Below are 27,570 nucleotides of genomic sequence, written 5' to 3'. Positions count from 1 at the left end.
TGTAGGCGTCGAAGTGTCTCACAGTACACATCAGAGTTAATGGTTTTTCTGTGTTCGAGGAATTTCACAAGTAGCGGACTTTGAACGTCGAATAAGACGGTGAGCAACACCTTGCCTGCTGACGGCACGGCTTTGAACTTTTTAGGGGGAGGTGACGACGCATGCTTCCACTGCATGCTGTCCCGCTTTGTCTCTGGCTCCTAGTGATGGCACCAGGTCTCATCACCTGTGACGATCCGCTCCATGAAAGCGGGGTCTTCCTGATACCGAAACAGATGTTGCAGTGCTAGCCTCATACGCAGTTCTTTTTGCTGGTCGGTGAACTGTTCTGAAACCCAAGCGGCACACACCTTCCGATATCGCAACCTGTCGTGAACAATTGTCCATAGCTGACATCCACTTTCACCGCCAACATTCGCAATGTGACACGCCGATCACTTCTCACTAGATCGTCCACCTTGTCGATGAGATCGCTCGTGATGACAGTGTTTGCCTGGCCTGGTCTCGGGTCATCACCCACACTCCATTTTCTGTCAGACTTGTCAGAGACACATTTCTCCCAGTAAACTGTCTCCATCCGGCGATGAATAGCTGTCGGTTTCTCACTTCCGCTGCCAGAAATCGAATAACACCTCGCTGCTCCTCAAGTCGTCGAATTTTGCAACGCGAATGCCATCCTGTCCTCATACGGACTGCCGCATCATTTGGACGCCGCTTTTGATGAGAGCCTCTTCTCTCTCCTGCGCATGCTCCGATCCCAGTCAGAGACTCCAATCGCATTCTGAGATGTCTCGCTACGTTCTCCCATGGCGGAATATGCAAATATTTAACTGTTACGTTTTTACGTCGTTTCGTACCTTTTCATTTGATCACCCCTTGTATTATAATGTATTTATCACTTAATTGAGTTTGTACTTTTTCTGCTAAATGGCTACCTGCTGAATTTGCCTGTTTCAAAAATCTTTCAAATGATACCATACATGCTACATACATTAGTACAATAAATATGGCACTTATTAGTTTAATCGACAGCCAGTGGTTAATTGTCAAGTTTGGAGCCATTTATCACCAAATGATCTACCAATTAACTAAAATAAAGAGAAAAAATAATAATAATAAAAATAATAAATTAAAAAATAAAGAGAAAAAAATAATAATAAATTAAAAAATAAAGAAAGAAAACAATGCATTTGCTTTGTTTATATTACACTTTATTACACTCAATATAAAAATATTTTACATATAGTACAGGATCACATGAATTAATATCACATATTTTTCAATTTCCTCAGGTTTACAAATGACAATATTTTAACAAGTCAGAACCAAAGAGACATCTAATCTGTAGGAAAAAAAAACAAATTTCTTAAGGTAACAATTAGTTATGCAATCTAGCAATTTTTAAAAAGATATAATTAACACTACACATCATAATTTTTTAATTTTAAAGATTTTGTAGAAGATACAAATTAACTTTCCTCTTTACATGAATTCGTACAAGTCGGATTTTTTAATAAAATAATTCAGAGTTTATATTTTGAATCAAAAGTAATATTTCAGTAAGTCAAAAGTAATTTAAATGAGTAAAATAAAACACATTTGAGCTTCCATTAATGGAAAATTTTTGAATCTCCTGACCCTCAGAGTAGGAAATTAGTGCCTTTTTAACTATCAGATAGCCTTTGACATAACTTTGGTCCTTGAGTGTAATCTAATGGAAGATTTTGAATAACAGTTTTCCCCAAATTTTAAAAATGAAAGACTATTAAAATGGACATACTGAATTTTTTTAAAAAAATTAAAGCTTAAAATACAAGATGGCTTTGACAAAAATAACTAAGTTATACACTAATATAATATTGTTATATATATGTATGTATATACTGTGAAAATATTAACAATTCAGGTAACATTAAAAATCATTTCATGAAAATGTAAAACTTTACATATAAAACCATCATGAAGAATAATAAGAGTTAATTATTTCTTTGTCACATTATTTGTAGCAGCAAGTGGTACACAATGAATGGAATGTGCATTTAAATTTGAATTTTTCATTTCTTATACATATATATACTGGATGATCGTTAAGATAAAATGTTTTACTATTCACCACTAAATACATTAAGGAATACAGCTTTAACAACTGAAAAAATAGCTGACTCTGGAACTTCAGTTCATACCCTAATATTTCAAACAAAAGTTTACCATTTAAAAAAAAAAAAAAAAAAATATATATATATATATATATATATATATACACACACATAGACAAAAAATTACAATCTGATCTTCACATTTAAATCCCAAGTTAATATCTGAAATAATTTTAAGCTAATTATGATAGGCTGACTAAGTTAACTCTTTCAGTCCCTGGAATTTAACCACTTGCGCTAAAAAGACGTGCAATGCACGTCGAGATGCTTTTGTCTCAAAATGCGAGCGACGTGAACACCTCGTCGATAGGCATTTATCGCAAAAATGAAAACAACATAGTGCACACGCTGCCTAACAACGAGACTGTTTATTTTTCGAGTTACAGCTGTGGATTGCGTGGTGCACACGTCGCCTAACAACGAGATTGTTTATTAGCTCTAGATTGCACTCGCAGACGCAGAGCGGCATAAAATGAGACACTATACCGCTTGTTATATTGTAGCGCACGGCACCGCAACTGTGAAGTTTAGTCGTAGCGCAAGTGGTTAATTTTTTATGCTGTGCAATATTGTTTATAGGTATTAGAATTCTCTTGAAACATACTAACAAGTTCTTACTTGAAATGTAGGAAAAAAAGATGTTTTAGCAATTGCCAGTGTCAAGTCTCAAGGTAAAAATTCATAAAAACATAAATGTACATTATAATATTACTAACATTTATTGTATATGAAATTATTTCAAACAATTTTTATTTTTTGTTAAGCAAAGCTGTACTTTGCATTTTTCACAATGGATTCTGGAACATCCTCTCCAAGTTTCCAGTTTACAATGCTGTTTCTATCCATCTTTATGTATCTAATTAACATTAGATAACATATCTGGCACAAGAGCTATGTGTGCTTCTGAAGTTTTGCTAGAATAAGCAAATTTCTAGGATCGGAGGTCTTTAACTGTAGTCTACCTTGTCTTAATGGCATGCTGACATTAAAAATATGCTAAACTTTTTATGAGTGCCATAGTGAATTGTAATAAAGCCATAACTGAACTACTGAAGGTCATATCATACTACCGAAAGCAATCTCTGTTGTCAATAAAATACACCTCTACATGAAGGTGGCAAAAGCCACCAGCACAGCTGAAAGAGTTAAGAATTCACTTCCAGAGATTCAAGGTACAGAACAAATAATCATACATTCAAAAGACAAACTGGTCAGAATAGTAAAGCCAATAATATGGGGAAAACCTGCTAATTATTAATTAACATCAAAAGGAGGCTTTTGCATATATCTAAAAAGGAAAAGAAAACCAAAAGGGTTCAAATTTAAATGATCGCCCAAAAGAGCTCTTTTAAAATTTAATACCATTTATCAGTAGAGAATATCAATAGAAGATGGGCCAGGTGGAATCATGAAACATTTTATAGGATACTAGATGAATATACATTTAGACTAAAAGGGAAACATTTGAAATCAACAATATTTTTGAAAAGTGAAAAAGTATATAGCATATATCTATACAAATATTTAATGTTTCTAATTATATATATCATGAATTCATTCTTACTTAAATCAAGCAGATTAAGAATTTAAAAAATATGATTAAGAATCATGTCTGTTGCCTTTAAATTGCTTTTACTCTGTTAATCAATAACAGACAGATTAAAAATGAAACATAAATAACTTGCATTTTGCCACATGGCAATGGACTCAATTAAAAAATGAAACAATACAATTAGAGGGTACAACATTTAAAATGAATCAATGCAAAATCCTATTTAGAGACAAATAGCACTTTTGGGCTAACAATTATTTAAGATGTAGGCATGCTTTTTTTTTTTTTTTTTTTAATTCATTGTTTGCACATGAAGCATGCAGGAAATATTTCCTGAAAGTGAATTGGCACCAATATTTGCTTTGATAAAACATACAATTAGCACAATAAAACAATAACTAGGCATTTAGACATCATTTAAATAAATTAGTACTCTGCGGAATAGAGTTAAAAAAAAAACAAAAAAAATTTGATTATATTAAAACAAGAACCGTGAAAAGTGAACAAGGCCATGGAATGTATTATGCAAGAAGTTTAAATGAAATAAAATGAGGAAAAAGAATGCCCGTTTAAACGTAAAATTATCAAACAATATAGACAAAATATTGCAAAAGTTTTTAATAAAAAAATTTTGCTGTTCATTTTCCTATTGACTTTAACATATATTTGTATATAAAATCAAGATTCTAAATCCATTAACATAGAATGATCTTGACTAAATTCAGACATCTCAGAAAACTTCCAAAAATCTTCTAAACGGCAGTTTTGATTGGAACAAAATGCTCGAAAATCTCTCATCACTTTCCGCATAAAATTCTCATCTACAGTTCCTGTTGTCTTCCATCTCTTTGTAATCATGTAATTCCAAGACCATAAGAAACCAATCTAAAGTAAACAAAAATATTATTTTTTCCTTTTCTGTTTATTGGTATACAGATCCTAAATTATGCAGTTCTACCGTGGTACAAAATAACATCTCCATATGGTGCAGTATTTATGCACCTCTATGTTTTCTGAATATCTTGTATTATTCCCAAACAGTGAATAACTTCAAAACAAAAGTTATGTATTCTGTACAATGCAATGCATGCAATGTACATCACTCTGTTTTTGAGAGAAAAGAATGTGCCTTTAATTCCACCAACAAGTGTACTTTTGCTCTTACAAGATGCAAGAATTATCAAATATATAAATTAAAGTTATATTAGCAGAGTTAGTATACTAGTAATTAAGAAATCAGGCATGCAGACAAACTATCACAATTTCATACAATTTTATTGCCTCATAATTTATAAAGCAGGTTTACTACTCCTTCTTGATACTTGCTTTATTTATTTACATAATTTGCTTTACAGTGTGATACTGCTTCACACCAAACTGAGTGATAATAGAAATAACATTAATAATAATAACAACACACCAACACAACTATTATTTACTTCTGTGAGCACTCAAACTTAACAGACAACATCACTGTAATTATCACTATAACAGACATATATATTAAAAAAATTGATATGGACAACTCGACTTCCATGTACGGCCTATTAAATTATACACAATTTTGGCTGCATTTTAACTTATTCCCTTGAATTTCATTAGTGACATATTTCTCATCCAATTAATTCAGTTCTCATTTTGCGGAAAGAGAAAATATATAAAAACTTAAAACATCTTCATCAAAAATTGTAAACTACAAAAAACATAAAACATCGAATACAGTTACAAAAATTTAGAATTAAAATTTGAGTTTCAATGCAAAAACAAACAATTCAGCCAGTGGGTACGAAGGCAGTTTTTTTGATGCACAAAACTGAAAGTTTACTTTTGATTCCACTCGGCCTAAAGACAGTGAAGGGGCAGAAACTGACTTAATTCACTATCCCACTAAAAGTTTTAAATGTAAACAAATAGCAGCTTCCATAGCTTCCATAGGCTTAGTAGCATTTTAAAAACTTTTACATTGTTGATAATTCTATTACTATTGCATGCAGATTAACTAAAGGCATAAAAACCTTAAAAACCGGACAATTTACCAGCATATAAAAATAAAAAAATTGAATTCACCGAGCTGGGTAACATAGTGGGTATATAATATATATATATGTAAGATAAAAAATATATAAATCAAAATCATTATTTAAACTAACGGGACCTCTTTAATTCTCTATCTCTGTTCTAAAAATCGTAATAACTTCTTTGGATTGCGTCATTTCCAGATCATCCCATTTTGCATGGCCTGTGCAGCGCTAATGATGTAGTAATTGTGAACTGAAACTTTTAACTCAAACCAAAACCTTTCTCTTCACATGCTTCCATATAGGATAACTACGCACTTCAGCTTCGCTCTCTGCCCTGCTAGGATGTAATTTCGCTATCTTGCTTGCTATCGCAATAATATCAAAAATGAAAATGTTCTTGAATAGGTAGGGCTAGAGTGCCAAGTGAATTTCATCTGGAAAATAAAAATGGAATTAAAACTGCCTCGATTGCCAAGTTTCTTAGATATTACTAAGTCAAATCATCACAATCATAATTTTTCCTCTTCAATATGGATCTACGTACGCATCAACAATTCTCTGGATTTTCTTTGCTATTATTTAACATCTCGGTGTTCTTACATCAGTACTTCTAAATTTTGCATTTTTATTATATATATATATATATATGTATATACTTTTGACAAGTCTGACTGCAACCAAAAATGGAAGTGCACAACTACATGTTATATACATATACATATATCCCACATACAAAATTTCAAAGTTCTGAGGCTACTGTTTTTGAGTTATGCGAGATACATACATATGCACTTATGTACACTGCAGGGAAAAAAAAAAAAAAAAAAAAAAAAAAAGAAAGAAAGAAAGAAAAGGACAGCTTTATAGCTTACGTTCTACTGGGTCAATTGATGAAATTCAATTTGCGTTTTTCATGTCTCGAAAGCCCGACCTTGGATATATATTAGATTTATATGTAGTCATAATTCTAATATAGGTATTTTGACACAAAATCGGATTTTTTATGAAATGACATGCCACATTTTTTCCATATTTCGATTCTACGACTCAAACTATGCTTAAATATTAAATTTTGTAAAATTTGGTGCGAAATTTACGGAGAAATTCAAAAATTTATCTTGGTGCTTTTTCTCAGTTTTCGCCAAGAATAATTTACTTAACGAACTTCTTAATTTATAGAAAACTATTTCCCTTATCTTTTTTTCATCGTAGACGAGCGGAAAAAAAGTCATCGTTCATACTTTCAAATAATTTTAACAAAGTACGTATTATCGTTTGGTGTTATTATCGCTCCAAAAAAAAGATTCCAAATTTCAAAACGCTCCAACATGTAAATTCATGTATATCTTAGAAAATTTTCAATAAAAATCTCTACTTTTTTGCAGGTGTGCCTAGAAATACATGTATTTTAAGACGATGTTACAATTTTTACAGGTTATAAAACAAAATTTTTTTCGAAAAATTCATAAAAAATATTTAAAATACAAATTAAAAAAAAAATACATCATAAAAATGTGCGAATTATATTTGGATTAAGTCTAAATTTCGAATTCTGGAAGAAGGAATCAAGTAAGTGTAATAAAAAAAGAGAGATTAATAAACATATATTAAATTCAATTAATACATTATGAGCGAGGCAGGTATTTGTACCCGTTGCGAAGATTGCCACTTATAAGCGAGGCAGGTATTTGTATCCGTTGCGAGGATTGCCACTTATAAGCGAGACAGGTATTAGTACCCGTTGCGAGGATTGCCACTTATAAGCGAGACAGGTATTAGTACCCGTTGCGAGGATTGCCACTTATAAGCGGGACAGGTACTAGTACCCATTTAAAATAAGTAATTTTAAGTGACACAAGGGAAAAATAATGTTTTATCAAATATATGACTACGTTTCAAAGAACGTAAAGTGAGATTGAAAAAATTCCGTCTATCTCTATTTTAACCAATAATATTCTTCGCAGCCACGTGTTTCCACAAATTCGTTTTATGCGATGTTGTATGTTTATAGTTTATTAGTGGAGCAGCTCGTAGAAAGAGATACACGTAACGTTGATATTGTGTAGGCGGTTTATACTACCTTCAATTCAAAGACAATGGATTCTAATAGTGATAGTGATGTACATGCAGATGACTTGTCGCAGATTTCAAGTGAGGCGGAATTTCTTGATTCAGACAGTGAAAGTGACGAGGAATTATTTCGACCTAGAAGAAATCGAGTTTTGCCAATACCATCATCTAGCGACTCCGAAAACAGTGATGACGAAGTCAACAACATATGTCAAAGTCAACAACAACAATGGTCAACAAGTGATAATGTACCAATTATTGAACAATTAGTCGGACAAAGTGGAGTTTTTGTAATGCCAGATAATTCAAAAAGTGTAATAGATGTGGTTAAGCTATTTATTGGAGATGACTTATTTGAATATATGGCAACGGAAACCAATCAGTATCGCGAACAAAACCCAGATGCATTTCGAGACAGAGCAAAATCTGTGAAGTGGAAGGATGTGAATATGGTAGATTTAAAAAAAATGCTCGGACTACTTCTCCTAATGGGACGAGTTCGTAAAGATACAAGAGACGAATATTGGTCTACGCAGATAAAACTATCCAAACGCCAATTTTCGCGGAAGTAATGAGCAGGGATAGATTTAGACAGATATGGTATGTGTGGCATTTCTCTAATAATGATGACAGAGATGACAGAGATCGCCTGAAAAAAATTCGACCGATTATATCTTACTTCTTACCTAAATTTCAAGAGGTTTATAAGCCAGAGAGAGAGAGTTATCACTGGATGAGAGAATCATGCCATGGAGGGGCCGTTTGTCATTTAAAGTTTATAATGCATCAAAAATTATAAAGTATGGTTTACTTGTAAGAATGGTGTGTGAAGCTAAAACGAGATACATTTGTAATTTTCGCATGTACTGTGGTGAAGGAAGTCGTTTGCAAGAAACGATTTTAAAATCTGCTTGAACCCTATTCCAACTTATGGCATCGCATATACATGGACAATTATTACAATAGTGTTGCCACTTGTGAATTACTTTTACAGAATAGTTTTCAGACTTGCGGCACTATTCGGGTAAACAGAGGCCTTCCCAGTTGTTTGAAAAATCCTAAACTAGCAAGGGGGGATCTATATTTCGTCACCGCCAGAATATTTTATTACAATGTTGGCAATCAAAAAGAACAGTCTGAATGATTTCAACTATACATTCGGCTGACATTGCGGAAAGCCATAATATTGACTGGGCAACAAAACAAAGAATTTGGAAGCCAATATGCGTAATTGATTATAATAAATACATGAAAGGTGTTGATCGCGCTGACCAATACTTATCATATTAATCGATTGTGCGTCGTACAAAAAAAAAAAAAAAAAGGACGAAACGAGCTGTAGTGTTTTTTTTATCAATTGTGCGTTATTCAATGCGTTTAGAGTTTTTAAAGCATTAAATTCACATTCAAAAAAAAGTATAAGACGTTTTTACATGATGTTGCAAAGGAATGGATTAGCGAAGCTCTTCCTAGCAATACAGATGATTCTGTACAAGGTACATCCGCTACGTCCAGCAGAAGTGATCCTCCAGGGAGGTTATCAAAAGATCCCAAAAGGCATAAATTGGTTAAAATTACCACTGGTGGAACAAAATTGAAACCTCAAAGACAGTGTCGCGTATGTGCCGCACATAAGAAAAAACGTTTAAAGTGTTATATGTGTGAATTTTGTAAAGTTTCGCTGCATCGGGGAGATTGTTTCTTCAAATATCACACTCAAGAAAAATATTAGGAACTAGCCTTGACTACACCAAACTTTATAAACTAGTATATTGTCCTGTATATATATATATATCTTATAAAATAAACCGCTAACGTCGATATAGTATATATATATTGTATATATATTTGTAACTATTTAAGGATTTAAATAAACTGTATATTTGCTTGCATACTTTTTTTTACATATGGGAGAAAGTGGAGAATCGCCCACTGCTTGGCGCGTTTTTAAGAATTACACGTACTCGGTATCCATGTACACATCGACCTATTTTCACTTAAAAAAACATCAGAGAATTGCACAAACTAGGCATTGCGCACTTTCCTGACTTTATCCATGTATACATCGACCAATTTTCACTTAAAAAGACATAGAAAATTGACAAAAATCCAGTTCTTCTTACTCTTGTAAAAAGCGCCAAACAAATAAGTGAGCGCTGCACTTTAGCCTATGTATATATTATCGGGCTATTTTATTTTGCTCCCGTTGAATTAGGAACAATGGCCTATAATTCTAATGGCTTTATATTTTTTAAATGTTTATTGTATTGTTTTTTTTGTATAATTTTGTTCATAAGAAATTCGACAGTAATATTGTATTTTTATAAAACAAGTGAGTCCTGCATAATCTCAAGAATTCTGAAATATACTTATAAAATATAAAAATATAAATTAATGTATATAAAATATAGTTCCAGATAAAAAAAATGTTTGTGCCGTGAACTAGTCTGTTTTGGTTGCATCATGCACTTCACTAAACCCACACCGCTAGATACAACAAGTTGGCGACGAGGCTGTGTGAGAAGCAAATCGTTCCTGACTCGGCGCACTCGGTTACATGCATAAAGTAGTAGCAAAACCGAAACTTGGATTTAGGGGATTCCCCGAAAACTACAAAAGGTAGGAAAGTTATTTGATTTTTATTTTGAAAGGATGGAGAAGTTAATTGAAGAATTAATAAAGCAAAATGAAGCTTTAATGGTCGCATTGCAAGAGAAATCGGAACATAAAGAAGACAAAATTTCTGTTTCTTTTGATAAGTTCGATGAAACGGTAGAAAATTTTGATTCGTTCATAGAATGATTTGAGGCTTTTTTGGACATTCAAAATGTTCCAGAGGCAAAACGTGGGAAAGTTCTGATCTCAAGCTTGAATGCGAAATTGTATAATTTGTTGAAAAATTTACTCTCTCCGGATAATCCTTCAGAAAAAAATTTTACCGAACTAAAAAAGGTTCTTAAGGATCATTTAAATCCTAAAGCTTTAATAATACCTAGTCGGCACATGTTTATTAATAGAAAACAGCATGAGGGGGAATCAATTAGTAGTTATGTCACTGAATTACGCTCGTTAACGATTCCTTGTGAATATAAAGAGGGTATGCTAAATACAATGTTAAGGGATGTTTTCGTTAGCGGTTTACAAGATCGTAATATCTTAGATCGATTATTTCAGGAAGATGATATCGATTTAGAGAAAACATTAAAGATAGCCTTGGCGATGGAAAAGGTGGTTAAGGGTGCAAATGAGATTATAGGAAATTCCGTAGAACTGAAGGTACTTAAAACCAAGAAAAATGAGTCCAAACAGCGGAAACAAAACTTTGTTGCTAAGAATAATAAAGGTAAAATTGAAACTTGCTCGCGTTGCTTAGGAGCAAATCACAATAAAAACAACTGTAGATTTGAAACAAGTGAATGCCGCTTTTGTAAAAAAATTGGACATATCGAAAAGGCGTGTTATTTGTCTAGGAAAAACAGACAGGTTAAACAAAAGAAAGTTGAGGCAAATAATGATTATGATTCGAAAAATGAGGTCCCTAGCTATGGATTTAACTCCAGAACGCACATGTTAAGAGAGGAAGAGCCAAAAAGACCGCCAATAATGGTTCAAGTTAAAATTGAAAACAAACCAGTTAGCATGGAACTTGATACTGGGGGAACAGTTTCGGTAATGTCTATAAATGAATTTAGAAAAATTTCCAATAAAAAGATTCAGCCTACAAATTTAGTTTTTAAAACTTACAGGGGTGATAAGGTGGTACCTTTAGGATATGTTCCTGTTAAAGTTGAATACCAAGGTCAAAAATTAGTTTTAACTCTATACATTGTGAAGGAAAATTTGGACATAATCTTCGGCCGAGAATGGCTGTATAAAATCAATCTCGATTGGAATGCCATCAAAGCATTGACAACTTCTAGTGAATTGAATTTAAAAAAATTGCTTGAGGAGTATAAGGAAATTTTTGACGGTAAATTAGGTGAAATTAACAATCACGAAGTAAAACTAAATTTGAAACCTAATACTCAACCAATATTTTGTAGGTCACGACCGGTACCTTTCACATTAAAAAATAGAGTTGAATCAGAAATTGATCGGCTTGAGAAAGAAGGTATCATTGAGAGGGTTGAGACTTCAGAATGGGCAACACCAGTTGCGCCAATTGTTAAATCTGATGGTTCCATTAGGCTTTGTGCTGATTATTCTGTGTCTCTGAATCCTAATTTGAAAGTGCCACAGCATCCATTACCAAAACTCGAAGAAATATTTTCATGCCTTAATGGAGGTAAAAATTTTTCGAAACTTGATTTCAGTCATGCTTATCTACAAATGAAGGTGCAATCGGAGAGCCATCGGTTATTAACAATAAATAAACACGCATAAGGGGTTGTATATTTGTAAACGCTTAATGTATGGATTAAATGCTGCCCCAACTATTTGGCAGCGCTATGTTGAGGGATTATTTCAGGGGATTGAAGGAATTAAAATTTTTATGGATGATGCTCGAGTGACAGGACCGGATGATCAGTCTTATTTAAAAGCATTGGAAAGATTTTTCAAAAAATGCAAGGAGCACGGCCTAAAATTAAATTTAACTAAAAGTAAATTCTTTCAAAATGAGATTAAATTTTTAGGGCATAAAATTGATGCCGATGGATTACATAAAACGGATGAAAAGATTTCGGCAATTGCTAATGCCCCTACGCCAAAAGGCGTCCAAGACATCAAAAGCTTTTTGGGATTAGTGAATTTTTATGCCAGATTTTGCCCTAATCTGGCAACTTTGGCACATCCGTTAAATAATTTAACAAAAAAAGATGTTAAATGGAGTTAGTCAAAAAACTGCCATATCGCTTTTGAAAAAATAAAAAAGGAAATTTGTTCAGACAGAGTTTTAATGCATTACGATCCCACATTACCGTTAATGCTAGCTACTGATGCATCTCCGGTAGGTCTAGGGGCAGTGCTCTCGCATGTTTTGTCTGATGGAACAGAAAGGCCTATAGCATTTGCATCGAGGACACTGACTAACACAGAGCAGAAATACGCCCAAATCGATAAAGAAGCACTGTCAATTGTTTGGGCTGTCAAAAAGTTTTATCTATATCTACAGGGGAGACGCTTTTCTCTGGTGACAGATCATAAACCTTTAGTGGCTATTTTCAAATCGAAAAGAGGACTTCCTATCCTCACAGCTACCCGACTCTTACATTATGCACTGAAATTGCAGGCATATCAGTTTGATATTGTGTATCGAAATACCAAGGAACACGGTAATGCTGACTGACTGTCGCGCCTACCTCTTAAGTCCGAAGATTTAAACATTAAGGATGATGTTGAAATATTCCAACTCTCCCAAATTGAAACTCTTCCAGTAACAGCCAGAAAGATAGCTCGGGAAACACGAGCTGATGAAGAATTAAATAGTCTTTATATGGAATTAAAATCTGGAGAAAGTTTGGAAGGTAGGGAAGCAGAGTACACCTTACAAGATGACTGTATAATGAGTGGTCAGAGGGTAGTTGTTCCGAAAAAACTCCGAGTTAAAATTCTCGAAGAGTTACACCAAGGACATTTAGGAATCGTTAAAATGAAGGCAATCGCCAGATCCTACGTCTTTTAGAAGGGAATTGATCATGATATTGAAGAAGTTTCTATGAAATGTATCGATTGTATTAAGTTCAAATCAGATCTAGTAAGGGCAAGGGTCCATCACTGGGAATATCCAAGTGCGCCTTGGGAACGCATTCACGTACATTTTGCAGGCCCTATTTTGGAACGAATGTTCTTGTTTATCATTGACGCACATTCTAAATGGTTAGAAGTTTATACCTTAAAGTCAGCAAATTCCTTTCAGACAATTGAATGTCTGAGAGACTGTTTTGCAAGATACGGACTGCCTTTAGTAGTAGTGAGTGACAATGGTCCTCAGTTTACATCGGGGGAATTTGAAACTTTTATAAGGAATAATGGAATTAAACACAAAACGTGTGCTCCATTTAAACCGGCAAGTAACGGGCAACCAGAGCGGTACGTTTACACCGTTAAACAAGCATTACGTGCAATGCAAGGTTATCCAGGAAATATTAAGCAAAAACTTGCCATATTCCTCATGAATTATAGAAAGGCACCGAACATGACAACCTTGTTAAGTCCAGCAATGTTATTCTTAAAAAGAGAAATTAGAACTCGAATTGATTTAGTTGTTCCAAATCTTATACGAAGAGTGGAAGAACGTATCCGAAGGAATACTTACGATTTCAGACAGAAATTTTGAGATCGGAGAAAAGGTTGCCATTCGGGATTATAGATCGGCAAATTCTCGATGGAAAATTGGCAGAGTGACAAATAAGGATGGAGCGCTGCATTATACCACTGACGTTCAAGGAACTTTACTGCGCTGGCACGTCGATCAGATCAGATCGGTAGGGAGCAAGGTTCCGTCTGCACTGATAATCTATGAACCTTGTATGGCTGCTGCTTCAAATGGCAACGTGAAGCCACAGGCTCCGGACTAAGGAGGTTAGAATAGAAGGAGGGAGGGTTCGCAGTTTCCTCCACTATCGGGGAATGAAACTCCACGGAACAAGCGGCGTCCATGTTTGTTACTTCAAAACATTGCAATACGGTAGTGAAACGTACGCGTTTGTAAGCTGTTCTATGCATGAATTTTCCAGTAAAAATATGTTAAATTTATAATGAAATGCTTCGCTATTGTTAGTTCTTTTGTTTTAAAGTTATAAAGGTGATATCTGTAATTTACTAAGTACAGAAAATCATTAAGAAATATTTCGAAATCTAAATGCATGTGCATAACATTAAAGCCTTTACAAATTATGTTTCTGCATAATTTCAAGAATTTGTTTAGGTTTTATTAGCAACTTCTCTGGTATACTTTCCAATTGTTTCTTTAAGAAGTGATATTTCTGATTTATTCGCAATATTATTATAATTTATTAAAGAATCATTTTTACCTGAAATTAATAGCAGATAATTATCTAAAAAAAATGGTAACATGTTGCTTTTTTTTTTAAATGAAAGTTTTAAATAGATTCTTTTCACAATCAACAACCTTATATCAACAAGAAAATAAATCTTAATAAAATAAAACAGATTTATGTGAATTCAATGATTTCAGTTTATGCGCGTTTCATATTTATGAATCTCAAAGAAATTACCTTGAATTAAACTGAATTACAGAAATATACCTATATAAATTTTTGGATATATCTTTTCACATGTTCAATTGTGTAAATATTTTACTTACGTTTATCGCTATACTGCTCAGAAATTTGTCAGCTTATGCAAAAACATTTTAACAACAGAACAGTTTATCTTGATCAAATGCACAAATTATATTCGTAACAGTTCACAGAACTTAAGAATGAATAATAATTAATACATAAGGAAAAGCGTTGCTTTATTTAACACCTTTATAATTCATAAAAATAGCAACAATTAATTTCTTACTTTTCATGAAAATTATAAAACGAATTATCTAAGCGTTCAAATTATACAGCAAGCATATAATCCTAGCATATATCATTGTATGTTAAGGAACGAAGATACCAGCTGTACGCAAAAGCATTAAAATGTATTGTATTTAACATGTTTCGATTATTATTAAGTCTTTTTTGTCACATCTGGAAAGAAATCAACATGACATTGTGACATTTTTTTAACATATTTATGAAATTACATAAAAAAAAAAAAAAGAAAATACTTACGAGTGAACAGTAATCCCAGAAATATTTTTCGAAAATCTATTTGTGCATCCATATGCAATATAAGCAGACATGCTTCAAAAAGAAAAGGAAAAAAAAAAAAAAAAAAAATGTTACAATTACAGACTTCCTTGCACAAGTCACAGTGATAACAGTAACATGGCCGCCAAGCTTCACCGTTTGAGTTGAACCTTCCCTCCTTCTATTCTAACCTCCTTGCTCCGGACAAGGACATTGAACAAAGAAGTGAAGCTGTGCAAACTTCAGCCGGACTTGAAACATCGTCAGTTCCAAGGGAAACTGATCCAGTCCTTCCAGTGGATCCTGATAAAGAGTTGCAACAACCTCAGCCAGGACTTAGACGATCTTCGCGCATCCGCAAAGCTCCTCAGAGATTAAATCTCTAAATAAGTGGGGAGGGATGTAGCATATGATTTCGAGAGTATCAGTACTCTTATACATGAGAGTAGAGTAGAATGTAATGTAACTGCGTAAATAGCGCATCACTGCTGTCGTATTAGTTAGTTAGAAATAAATGTTTGTGCCGTGAACTAGTCTGTTTTGGTTGCGTCATGCACTTCATTGAACCCACACCGCTAGACACAACAGACGCATTACCAAATTTTGCAAAAATCTAACCATTACTTTTACGTCTATCAAGTTTATTTTCACATGCATATATTTCGCTTAGCTGGCAAATTAGCCCGCTACGCAGCACTGTCCGATATCGGACCGCTCATAATGTGTTAACATTGAGGAGCTAAAATTTTGAGAGCTAATTTTTTAAAAACTACTCGTGCGATTTATACAAAACTTAACAGTTTGGCATAATTTGAGTCGTAGAATCGAAATATGGAGAAAAAATTGGCATGTCATTTCAGAAAATATCCGATTTTATGTTAGAACCCCTATAGTAGAACAATGCTATGTAATTAAGACACAATAACACGCCGAATAAATACTCAGAAGTCAAACAACAAAAATCAGCGTTATACCTACAAAATGCTATGTATATAGATCTAGTACACATCCTAAGTCCGGCTTTCGAGACATGAAAAGCACAATTTGAATTTCGTTAATCGGTGCAGTAGAACGAAAGATATAGAACTGTCCCCCCCTTTTTTTGCACAGTGTACATATGTATAGATATAGACATCATGGAAAAAATCTCTTCTGAATCCATTTTACAATCCATTGCGGGAAAAAGAGTCCTTAATTTTGTCCATACATACAGATGTCAAGCAAAACCATTGTTGAAATGGATATTTTCATTGAAATATGATACCCGAAATATTTTGTGATTACAATACTTCCTGTACTTCGTATGAAGCAAGTAAAAAAATGAAGCAAAAGTAATAAATCACACCTGAGTCAAGCCTAAAATTAAATGACGTATTAAGATCTCAAAGTAAATCATATTACTATAGATAGGGTTACATTCGCAAAAATGAAAAGGTACGGTTGGAATTTCTCAGTAGTAAAGATTCCATTCTAAATATATTTCTCAAATTTAGAAGCTTTAAACTTTATGAATCTTACAGATGAAGTTTTCGGTTGCAAACTACCTCTGGAATATACTAGCTTACAGATACATATATGGAGACTAAAATTTCAAAAACAAATTTTTGTTGTGGATCAGTAAAGGATTAAACTCACAAAAATGAAAAGGAATATTTTCTTAAAATAAATATAAAATTTTCACTTGATAAAGTAATTAGTAAAATATAGTTGCTTTAGTGTCGTTAAGAGACATAATCAAGTCTGTAGATTTATTTGATGCATTAAAAACGACGATGAAAAGGTTTTCCTTATCTATGAAAAATTTATCAATCATAACCGATGGAACCTCTGCCATGGTTGATAAAAATGGGACTCGTTAAAATGGTTAATAAAGAAACCGTCGCTGCCGGCAACATGATCTTAATGGCATATCATTGTATTGTACATCAGGGCAATTTATGTGGAAAAATTTTAAAAATGGAAAGTGTATTAAGCACTGTTATAAAAACCATTAACTTTATAAGAGCAAAAGGACTTAATCATAGACAATTTCAAGATTTTATCAAGGTAATGGGCACCGAATTTGCAAATGTTATTTATTATACATAAGTGAGGTGGCTCAGTAATAATGCTCAAAAGATTTTACGATTTAAGGACTGAAATAAAAATATTTATGGAAACAAAAGGGAAACCTGTGATTGAATTTGAAGCCGAAGACTGGGTTTTAGATTTAGCTTTCTAGTAGAGTTAACAGAACATTTGAATGATTTAAATTTGAGATTCCAAGGAAAAAAAATCAACTTATTAATAATATGCTCCAAACAATAACAGCGTTTGAAAGAAAGTTAAAATTTTGGTACAATGAAATAAAAGTAAAAGATTTGACATATTTCAGTACTTTGGCTGCACATAAACCTGCGAGTTGCACAAAATATGTAAAATATGCTGCATTAATTTTTGCTTTACTTCAAGAGTTTGAAAGTATATTTTCGAAAAAATGAAGAGTATTTCAAAATATTTTCTACTCCATTTTCTCTGGAAATAAGTAAATTACCTTCAAACCTTCAAATAAAATTCATTGAACTGCAAAGTAACATTCAACGGAAAGAAAAATTTGAAAATGTTTCTTTAGTGGAGTTTTATAAAGAATACCTATCCTGCGATAAATACCATAATTTTTACAATCATGCTTTATTAATGTCTTCAGCTTTTGGCAGTACCTATATTTGTGAACAATCATTTTCAAGAATGAAGCAGTGTGGCCCCACAAATTTGTTTTTTCTTTGCAATGCAGCTCTCAAATGGTCATAGTTTAGACATTCCTGAGTTATATAATAGTACTTATATATATATATATATACACACATATATATATATATTACTGTATCATTTATAATAATAACAACAGCATGCATGCTTATAAAGAAATATATTGAAATATTAACCAAAGATATAATTTAGTTCAATAAAAGTTATAAAAAAACAATATAAACATTCAGAAATGACTAGTTTGGTATCTTCAAATTAACATTTTTTTTTGTATATTTTACCTTCGTATGAATCTCAGAATTCATAGCAGACAAGGATTTATTTTTCACACCACTGAAGTGTCGAGTGATATATTCATCATGTGGACTACTTATCTGATGCAAATCTATTACCTGAAATACATGAAAAACTAATAATTTCATTCACATGAATTATATGAATAGCTGGCATAAAATGATACAATGTACAATGATACAATGTACAATGTTTATTCATATTATTTTACACACTCTATGCCAGCTTCTATTTTTGAGAAAGGCAGAGTTACAAAGAATGTTTCTATTTCATAGTTTTCCTTATCTAGCCTTATGTTTTTTTTTTTAAACAGAATTTGAACATTTTCATTACAAAGAGAGATGACTACTGTATATATATTCTACTTTTAATTGACTTTAATTATTCTAGTCTTTACTAGCTAATTTATCAAAATTCCACTTGTTTAAGTTTCTTTTTAGTAACTCACAACATTTAGTTTTGAATTTTCCTTTTACCCTTGCCTACATCGATGATGAAACACGAATTGAATAAATAATTGAAGAGTTAGGTTTGGAGGCAACTTCCCCTTGATTAGTTTGTCTCCTGCCTGCTCAACAATTATTCACATATGCATTTTTATAAATTTTTCGTATTAAAAATTTTATTGGAATTATATATTATATATTTATTATATATTCATAGATTTTGATACTTGCACTAGATTTACATATACTCTCAGAATTTAAATGATATTGTGGATTAGTTTGCAGCAATAATTAATCATTTATTTGTAATTCAATTTAAAATTTAATTAACTTTAAATTTGCTTTTTACAAATAGAGAATGTTTGTTAAATTCAAATATATATATAAAAAGAACAGTTAATATGCACAAGCAAAGAGGTATAGACTACATTAAAGAAGCTCTACCTATGTAAAGCAAAATTATAAGTAAAAGCACAGACAGAATTACAGAAATCAGTAGACTTGAAGAGCTTGAGATAAACTAACACAATGATTACTCCACTAAGTCTAAATCTAATTCAAGAGAAATGATTAAATATTCATGAGTATATGAAAGAAAATATCATTAAAATTTAACCATAATAACTTTACAGTGATAATGGTTGGTTTTACAGTTTCACCTAACTTATCATGATACATTGTACATTCACAATTCACATAAATTTACCAAGTATCAAAATAAGCAAAGAGGCAGTAAAGTTGCTGATGAGTTCTGAAACACTTACCATTTATTAGAGCTTGGAATCATTACTTACCACAGATATTCAAAAGGAGTGAAATTAAACCCCAGCAAAAAAGCAATCAAACAAGATATACAAAATGGTCATTTAAAAAAAAAAAAAAAAAAAAAAATTAAATATGTGGACCTTTAGCAGCCTATCCATTCAACCAAATGAAATGAAATTTCAGATATTATTATTTGAAGGTATGTGCTTGAGATTGTGACAATTTAAAACAATAGAGTTCTCATGGTTATGGTGAAATTACAAAATTTTTGAATGGTAACATCGAATTTTTTTCTGCACAAATTGATTAGCGCATTGGATGATCATAAATGGCCTTGGAACAATATACATATGATAAAAATTGCTGGCATAAAATATTTGCAAAGAACAGCATTGTAAAGGACCAATGAAAACACAAAAGAAGTGAGGGGGGAAAACTTTTTATTATAATTATTATTCTTTTATTGGACTTCTCTCAAACATCACATTTAGGAGCTGATGGGAAGGTTGCTCTCATTATCACAGAATGTCAGATATTAACTCACAGGTGCAGAGCATTTGACTGGAAATCCAACGTACATTAACTTTATGAATCAATGCTAAGTTGGGTAGCAGTTTGCATGCAGGCCAGCAGTTCAGTGCCTTTGTGATATGGTCATATATCATAACTCGCTCTCTTGAATAAAGAATCCAGTTTTTCTTAAACAGTAATCATGTATATCACATCTACCAATTTTAATCTTAACTCTTTGACAATTACAAAATTAAGCAAATCTTTCTTCCCCAATATGTGCAGTATCTGCCATTCCTAAATTTGTAATGCAAGCTGTGTTTATTTGTGGCCACAGGTGCATAACTCAATTGCGAGCTGAACTTTTTGATGATCATCAAAAGGTTTATTCAATAACTAACTTCTTGCTGTATCAACTTTCATGTCTTCATATATTTTTTATTTAAAAAACATCAGTTTATTTTCCGGATAAAACTACAGATTGGCAAAATTATACACACTTTTTTTTATTAGAAATGTATTTAATGTCAATGATGCAGTGACTGCAGAGATTTGTATTGACCTTTTAACAACACATATATAACGATTTCAGGTATATAATTATTATAAGGAAAAAAAAACAAGAAAGAAAAGTCTAGAACTTGTATAACATTTTATTTAATATTACATAAATGAATAGAAAAATCACTGACTGACAAAAATGGTGCAACATATATATGCATCGATATATTTCTAATACTAGAAGATCTTTCCAGAAGAATATTTCACTAACTCTGCAAAAATGTCATCACATGCAATTGACAATATCAGCAAAAACGTTATTGTTTTTCTCATATTATGCTATTAATCATGTAAAAGTATATTTTACATTTTACAAAACTGAACATGCTACATACATAGATGATACATACACATGCTTCGACTCAAACAATTAAGATGCACACATTTGCATAAAATTATTAGAAATTAAGACAATACTGCTAAAATGTTTTAGATGTATTCAATACTGTACCCCGCAACTTTGGGTTGTACATAATTATATTGTAAAATACAGTTTCAAATACACTTTAAATTTATTGTTTTAAAATTATAAAATAATACAAAATTGTCAAAATAAATTGCAATGATTTAAATATTACACATGAACATTATTACTACAGAAGATATCTAGTTTGCATATCTCTGTATTTATTTCCATTAATCGTTCTTCATTTAATTTTTGACATTTTTTTAACACTGTTAATTTGAACGGACACAGCATGTATAAAATGTATATTATATACCACACTCGTGTATATATGTATATGTGTGTGTATACACACACACATACATATTTATTCATATTAGTTAATATTACAGTTATTTAAATTTTGAATTTTATAAAATGCAAAGTATATTTTCTTTCAAGTTGTGCTGGGGCAGGTTATACCATGACGAATGCTTTATTAAAATTTCTTAATTTTTTTTTCAAATTTCATTTTTAATATTTATAAAAACATATTGTTCAATTGATTACTTTTGTTTTGAATTAAAAAGAGAATACTTTCATTTCATTATTTTTCATAGGAAATAATTCAGAAACGATAGCTTTTGATAATTTTGTCAGCTTTCCGGATTACCAACTTTTGTTAATTATTTTTGTACTAATTTATTTGTGGTTCAGGTTTGATTTTTAATTTTTTGTTTCAAACTATTTTTAATTTATAACTTCTGTTAGATAGACTATCACTTTCATATTCTGTATACTTTAATGTTTTTTAAAAAAACTTATATAGTGTTTTGATAGTAAGCCTTTTTGGAGGATTTTGTAAGGGAAGTGTGCTCATTAACATGTTACCTATGGAGAAAACCATGAATATATACATATAGGGATTTAACGAAAGTTTCTCATCACCACAAATATCGTCTATGCAAACAGTTTGTGTTAGCATATTTAATTACACTTTGTAAAATGATTTTTGGCATTTGAAAGAAAGAGACTTTCCTTTAGAACACTGTGTTGTGAAATTTGTAAAAAAATAATGTTATTCTTAAGTACAAGGTGTCTGAAATGGAATTATCATGCTACCAGATTATAACCATCATTTACTTCCAGTTCTGTTGCAAATTGCAAAGTCAGATACAGAATGCCACCAAATCATATGTACAGTTTTAGGTACAAATGTTGTATCATGACACTGTGAAGATTTAGTATGGAAAGTTCAAACACAAGGACTGTGACATTTAAGAAGCAGAACGCTCTGGCCGGCCTACTGATGTTGAGGTCCACCTGCAAGAACTTCAGGAAGAAAATCAGTATGCAACCACATAAGAGTTTGTTAACCCCTTAACTGCCGCGGGCGTATATATACGCCTTGCTCAGCCGAAGCGTTAACTGCCCCCCAGATGTGCAGCCGATGCGTTAACTTTGCGAATAATTTTAGGTGTAGCAGCGCAAAGCAAACGATAGCAGTTTGGAAGGACGTATATATACGCCTGGGGCAGTTAACGCATCGGCTGAGCAAGGCGTATATATACGCCCGCGGCAGTTAAGGGGTTAAGGAGTTAGACGTTACTGCGAAGTCCATTAGTCGCACTATGGACTGCATAAACTTGTTCAATTGCTGGGTGCTGCATGAGCTGAGTGAAGAAGGTTAGGACAGACGTGTTTGGGCCTGTACTAATCTGCTTCAATGCAAAGACAAAATTATGGACCGGATCATCACTTGTAACGGAAAGTGGATTTACTTTAACAACACAGGCCTAAAGGGGGTTAGTGAGCACATGGTGAGCTCATTAGCAGCATTGCAAAGTGTGATTTGATTAACAAAAAGCTCATGCTTTGTTTCTGGTGGGATTGCTGTGGTATTATCCACAAAGAGTATCTGGAAAAAAGGTAAAACCCTTGACAGTAAGGTGTACAGAAAGATGTTAGTTCATATTGATGCTGCTATCAAGGAAAAATGTTGAACTGAATTCTAGGGCAAAAAGGTAATGTTCCATCAAGATAATGTAAGACCACATGTGTCTACAATTTGACCGGCTGGTCTCTGTATGAACTCGAATGTGATCTTTTGTCACACCTACAATATAGCCCTGACATTGCTCCTCTGGACTTCTACCTTCTTTCACACCTGCAGCTACATCTTGCTGGTGCTATCTTCCATTCAGCACAAGATGTAAGAAATGAGGTTGATCTGTTTCTGGAACTCATGGCCACCAAGTTTCTGGGCCGAAGGCTTTGAAAAACTATTAAAATGTTGGCAGAAAAATCATAGATTTGGGTGGTGATTACTACCCACACTAAAGGTACTGCTTTCATGTTTTTTCTTCTAACTTTATTAAGAAAGTTTTTCAGTGGAATTCTTTTGTTACAACCATATTATATATATATATATATATATATTAAAGAGTAAGAATTATTACAAAAGTATTTTTTGTAATTTTCCTCGTGTATTTTGGCACGAGGAATATAAACATATTTGATTTATATTATTAACTTACTTTCCAGCTATTGCGCAAGTAGTAGAATAACTCGATTTTGCACTAAGTGAATTTAAGATCATACATTATTATATATACATATATATGTATATATATGTGTGTTTATAAAGTAAAAAAAAATATGTAAATCAAAATTCTAATTAAAATTTGCAATAGCCCTTTAACTCTTCATTTTAATTTTCCTTTTCCATTTCAAAAATAGTAATGGCTTGTAATAACCTTCTCTGGATTATGTTATTTCCAGATTAATCCCTGACATATGACTTTTACACAACATGGTGACTTGAATGTGAAATTCAACCACCCAATAATGATTTTAGAAAGTTACTTACTAACCAATCAGAATTATTTTGAAATGGGAACTATTTCATTCTGATCTAAGATTTTTCTCTTGAATGCATCACACTTTTTGCTTTCTGCTTTTTGACCTGTCTAAGCTGCTGCTACACTGCTCTCGTTTTACCACAAGGACATAAAAAATATAAATGTTCTGGAACAGGCACAATTAGTGTGCTAAGTTATATAAGGCCAAAAATGTTAATTTAAAAAAAAAAAAAAAAAAAAAAAAAAAATACTATTTAAATTTTCCACAACTGCTTCTTATTGTATCTACACGACTTCAAGTATTTTTAAGTATGGATCAACATCTACACAGTTAATGTTTCTATATTTCTGCCAATCATGCACATAACAATTCTTCAAGCAACTATTCTCACAGCAGTTCTTCAGTCAAACAACTTTGTGATTTTCATATGCATTTTTTTATTGTATTCCAAGTTTTAATGGTTTCTAGAGAAAAATTGTAATATTTTTGTCTTATACTTAATTTTAAACCACATGCTTCTGAAATTTGCCTGAAGCAGAAGAAATCGAGGTAAAATTTTTCTGCAGTAATACAGTATTTTGTTGCAATATTGCTAGGGAATAATTATTTGAATTTATTGTTAAAGTGACTGCCCCCAAATTTCCATCAGAATAGAAGAAACAGAAACTGGCTTGTAGGCTGGTTGATTGATTTTCCATTAGAATGCAAAATAATGCATATAATAATTAATATTTTACAATTATAAGTCATCATTTGCTAAATTATGCAACATGATTGTGCTAATAATGAAGTAATGAATTAAAAGTTATTCATTCTCAGCTCATAAATTTATCAACTTTAATTTCATATGATCAACTAACACTGCTGTAATGAGTGGTGCATTATTTTACTTGTTTGACACTAACATCAAAGCATGTCCACAAATTTTATCATGGCCAGGATTCTGTCATTGGATTAGATCTTGAGCACCTGATAGATGATAGTATAAATTTGCTCAGTTCAATGATAATTTGTAAGGAGAATCCCCAAAGGGACAGATTTAGGGATTTCCCACTTCTCTTCTCTCTCCAACAATCTTATGAGAGGACTTTCAGCTCAACAGTATTTTAAGTACTTCTGTGTCACAAAGACACTATACATTTATAAATATTCATGCCTTTTCAAGCATTTGAATCCAGGCCTAATGCTATGGCAGTACCAGGGCATGAAAATTATGCACTTTTAACAAAACTCGAGAGAAAGTAAAAGTAAAGAAATAACTTATGCAAATAAAAAACACATTTGAATTAATCAAACTATCAGTTATTGTTCAAATCCTATTTTCTATTTTATTTTTTATTTTCATATTGCATACTGCTAACCACTTCTTATATGCATAAAAAAGGTAAAAACATATTTAATTTAGTATTTGATAAAAACTGATAAGAATAAACTTTAAAAAGATCTAAGCAAGATAAAGACCACAAAATACATCTTCGATGCCTTTAATATTTTATTATGTTGTGGACTGAAAGCAAAAGTAGAATCAGGGGACATTACATTGATAAAAACACTTTCTCAATTTCCAAAAGTGTTGTCCACTCCCATGGAATAAAGATGCATCCTTTCATTTTCATTAATATCTCTTAAGATTTAATCTCCAAAGGTATTAATTTCGTAATATGTTTTCCTCTCCCCCCTTTATGAAAGGGAATGATAAATGGTCTTAACTAGAATTTTGAAGAGTTTTGAAGAGAGAATTTTGAAGAATGGTCTTAAACTGTTTGTGCAAAAAATAAGCTGAGAAATTCTAAAAACGGGCCTTTCTTATGCAAAAGTTCACTTCCTGAATTCAGATAGTAAGTTGAAATTTATAAGAATAAAACAATAGTTTTTAACTCATACCCTAAAATTACAAAGTGTGAAATTACATGAGAGAAAAAATATGCAAGTAAACATGATATATAGCTCATTTTCATAAAATAAAATATTATAGCATATACTAAAGGAAAAACAACATTAACACAATGACAAAATTCATGCAACTGACCGCTAAATGCTTTCCATTTGGCTTTTTGGTTTCCCTCTGACGAACAGGAAGCATGACAAACATACTTCCACTAATATGAACATACTGAGGAGGTGAAAACTGATTAGGATTCCGATAAGGTATAAAACCAAATTTACATAAAATTCTTTCTTGAAGTTTTAGTAGACCTGCTTCTAAAAAAAGAAAAACAAATTGAATTTAAAATTATTTGGAAGCATTCACATTCAGTTTAATTTACTAGAGTATTCATGCACAGTAATGGCTAACTTACCATCCATACTTTGAACAGATGTATCCATAAGGCAGGATAAATCTAGAGGTATAAAAATAGGCCCTCTTAATGGATCCGAATCATCAGAAAAAGGTAAAGCAAAGGGATCACTGGGAATGGGTACCAACTGCAAACTATACAGATTAGACTTCCTAGCCCAAGTCTGGACCTATTTAAAAATATGAAAAATATATTGAACTAAATTTCAAAGAAAGCATTTATAAAAATAAAATTACACAGATAGGCAAAATTAGCAGATCATTAATGCTATAATTTATTAAACAAATATATATAATTTTGGCTAGGATAAAAACACTGCAGAACATAAAGAGCAAACAACTACACTATCGTGTCAGTTAAATATACAATACGTAATTTACGTACCAGTTCAGCTGCTTTGTTTCCAGTTGCTACCATCCACTCTACTATAAATTCAAATGCTTCATATGGCCTGTAAATATTTTGATAACGTAATTGCCCCCATTCTTGTCGCCCACTTTTTGTACCCTGATCTATTTGTATGTTGCAACATTTAAACTTCAGTTCTAAAAGAGATTATAAAAGAAAGAATGGAGGAGACAGCACAAAACTTACTGCTTTAAGTTTTAAATAGAATAATATAATTATTATACATTTTTTTAAAGGAAATACAATAAAATTATAAACTGACAGCTGTAACAAGGATAAGAATAATGCAATTTTCTTGAAAAGTATGCAGAATCCTCCTCTGACTTTTTTGAGAATTATAATCAATATTGATTTAATTTTAAGTAGAAAGCACTTTACATATCAAAAAAATGCAATGATCACATCAAAACCTCTAAAACGTATTCAGTATACTTCCCACAAACTTGAACTCAATCACTGGAACATCAAAACAAACACCACATTATGCAATGCCATTAGGTTTTCAATAAAATAAATATTTTGAAGACACTTTTATGCTTCAATAAATCAACATTTATGCCATAAAAATTAGTCTTCAGTTCATTAAAATTAGCTAAATTTAATTTCAGATAAAATCTTCTTTTATATAAATCAGTTACCTGAGCAATTTGCAAGATCTTTAACATATCTAATTTTCCACGATCCTGAATTGAACCACTGGAACATTACAAATTCTACTTATTTAACTCTTGCACTCCTATTAAGTTT

At 32.0% G+C, this 27,570-nt stretch overlaps 1 protein-coding gene across 7 annotated transcripts in view; it reads right to left on the bottom strand.

Moving 5' to 3' along the window:
- Positions 1–1,195: 1,195 nt before the first annotated feature.
- The window catches only part of Iml1 (GATOR complex protein Iml1), a 283,312-nt gene continuing 256,937 nt past the window's right edge, over positions 1,196–27,570 (bottom strand). For 4 of the 7 annotated variants that reach the window (XM_085810852.1, XM_085810853.1, XM_085810855.1 and 1 more), the window contains 5 exons: positions 26,800–26,960; positions 26,416–26,584; positions 26,145–26,317; positions 18,574–18,684; positions 4,312–4,593 (listed from right to left, as the gene is read on the bottom strand). In XM_085810852.1, coding sequence (XP_085666978.1) covers positions 4,387–4,593; positions 18,574–18,684; positions 26,145–26,317; positions 26,416–26,584; positions 26,800–26,960 — 821 coding nt within the window. In that variant the 3' untranslated portion in view covers positions 4,312–4,386. Of the gene's footprint in view, positions 1,343–4,311; positions 4,594–18,573; positions 18,685–26,144; positions 26,318–26,415; positions 26,585–26,799; positions 26,961–27,570 lie in introns of those variants that run through there. The other 3 variants (XM_085810857.1, XM_085810858.1, XM_085810854.1) reach the window with 3 other exon arrangements.

The sequence above is a fragment of the Stegodyphus dumicola genome, chromosome 2, assembly GCF_044657685.1.
Source record: "Stegodyphus dumicola isolate Sdum_Otavi_A_Nest chromosome 2, ASM4465768v1".
NCBI classification, from domain to species: domain Eukaryota; kingdom Metazoa; phylum Arthropoda; class Arachnida; order Araneae; family Eresidae; genus Stegodyphus; species Stegodyphus dumicola.
The sequence above is the reverse complement of the archived record's forward strand: the minus strand, read 5'-3'. Positions and strand labels throughout refer to the sequence as shown.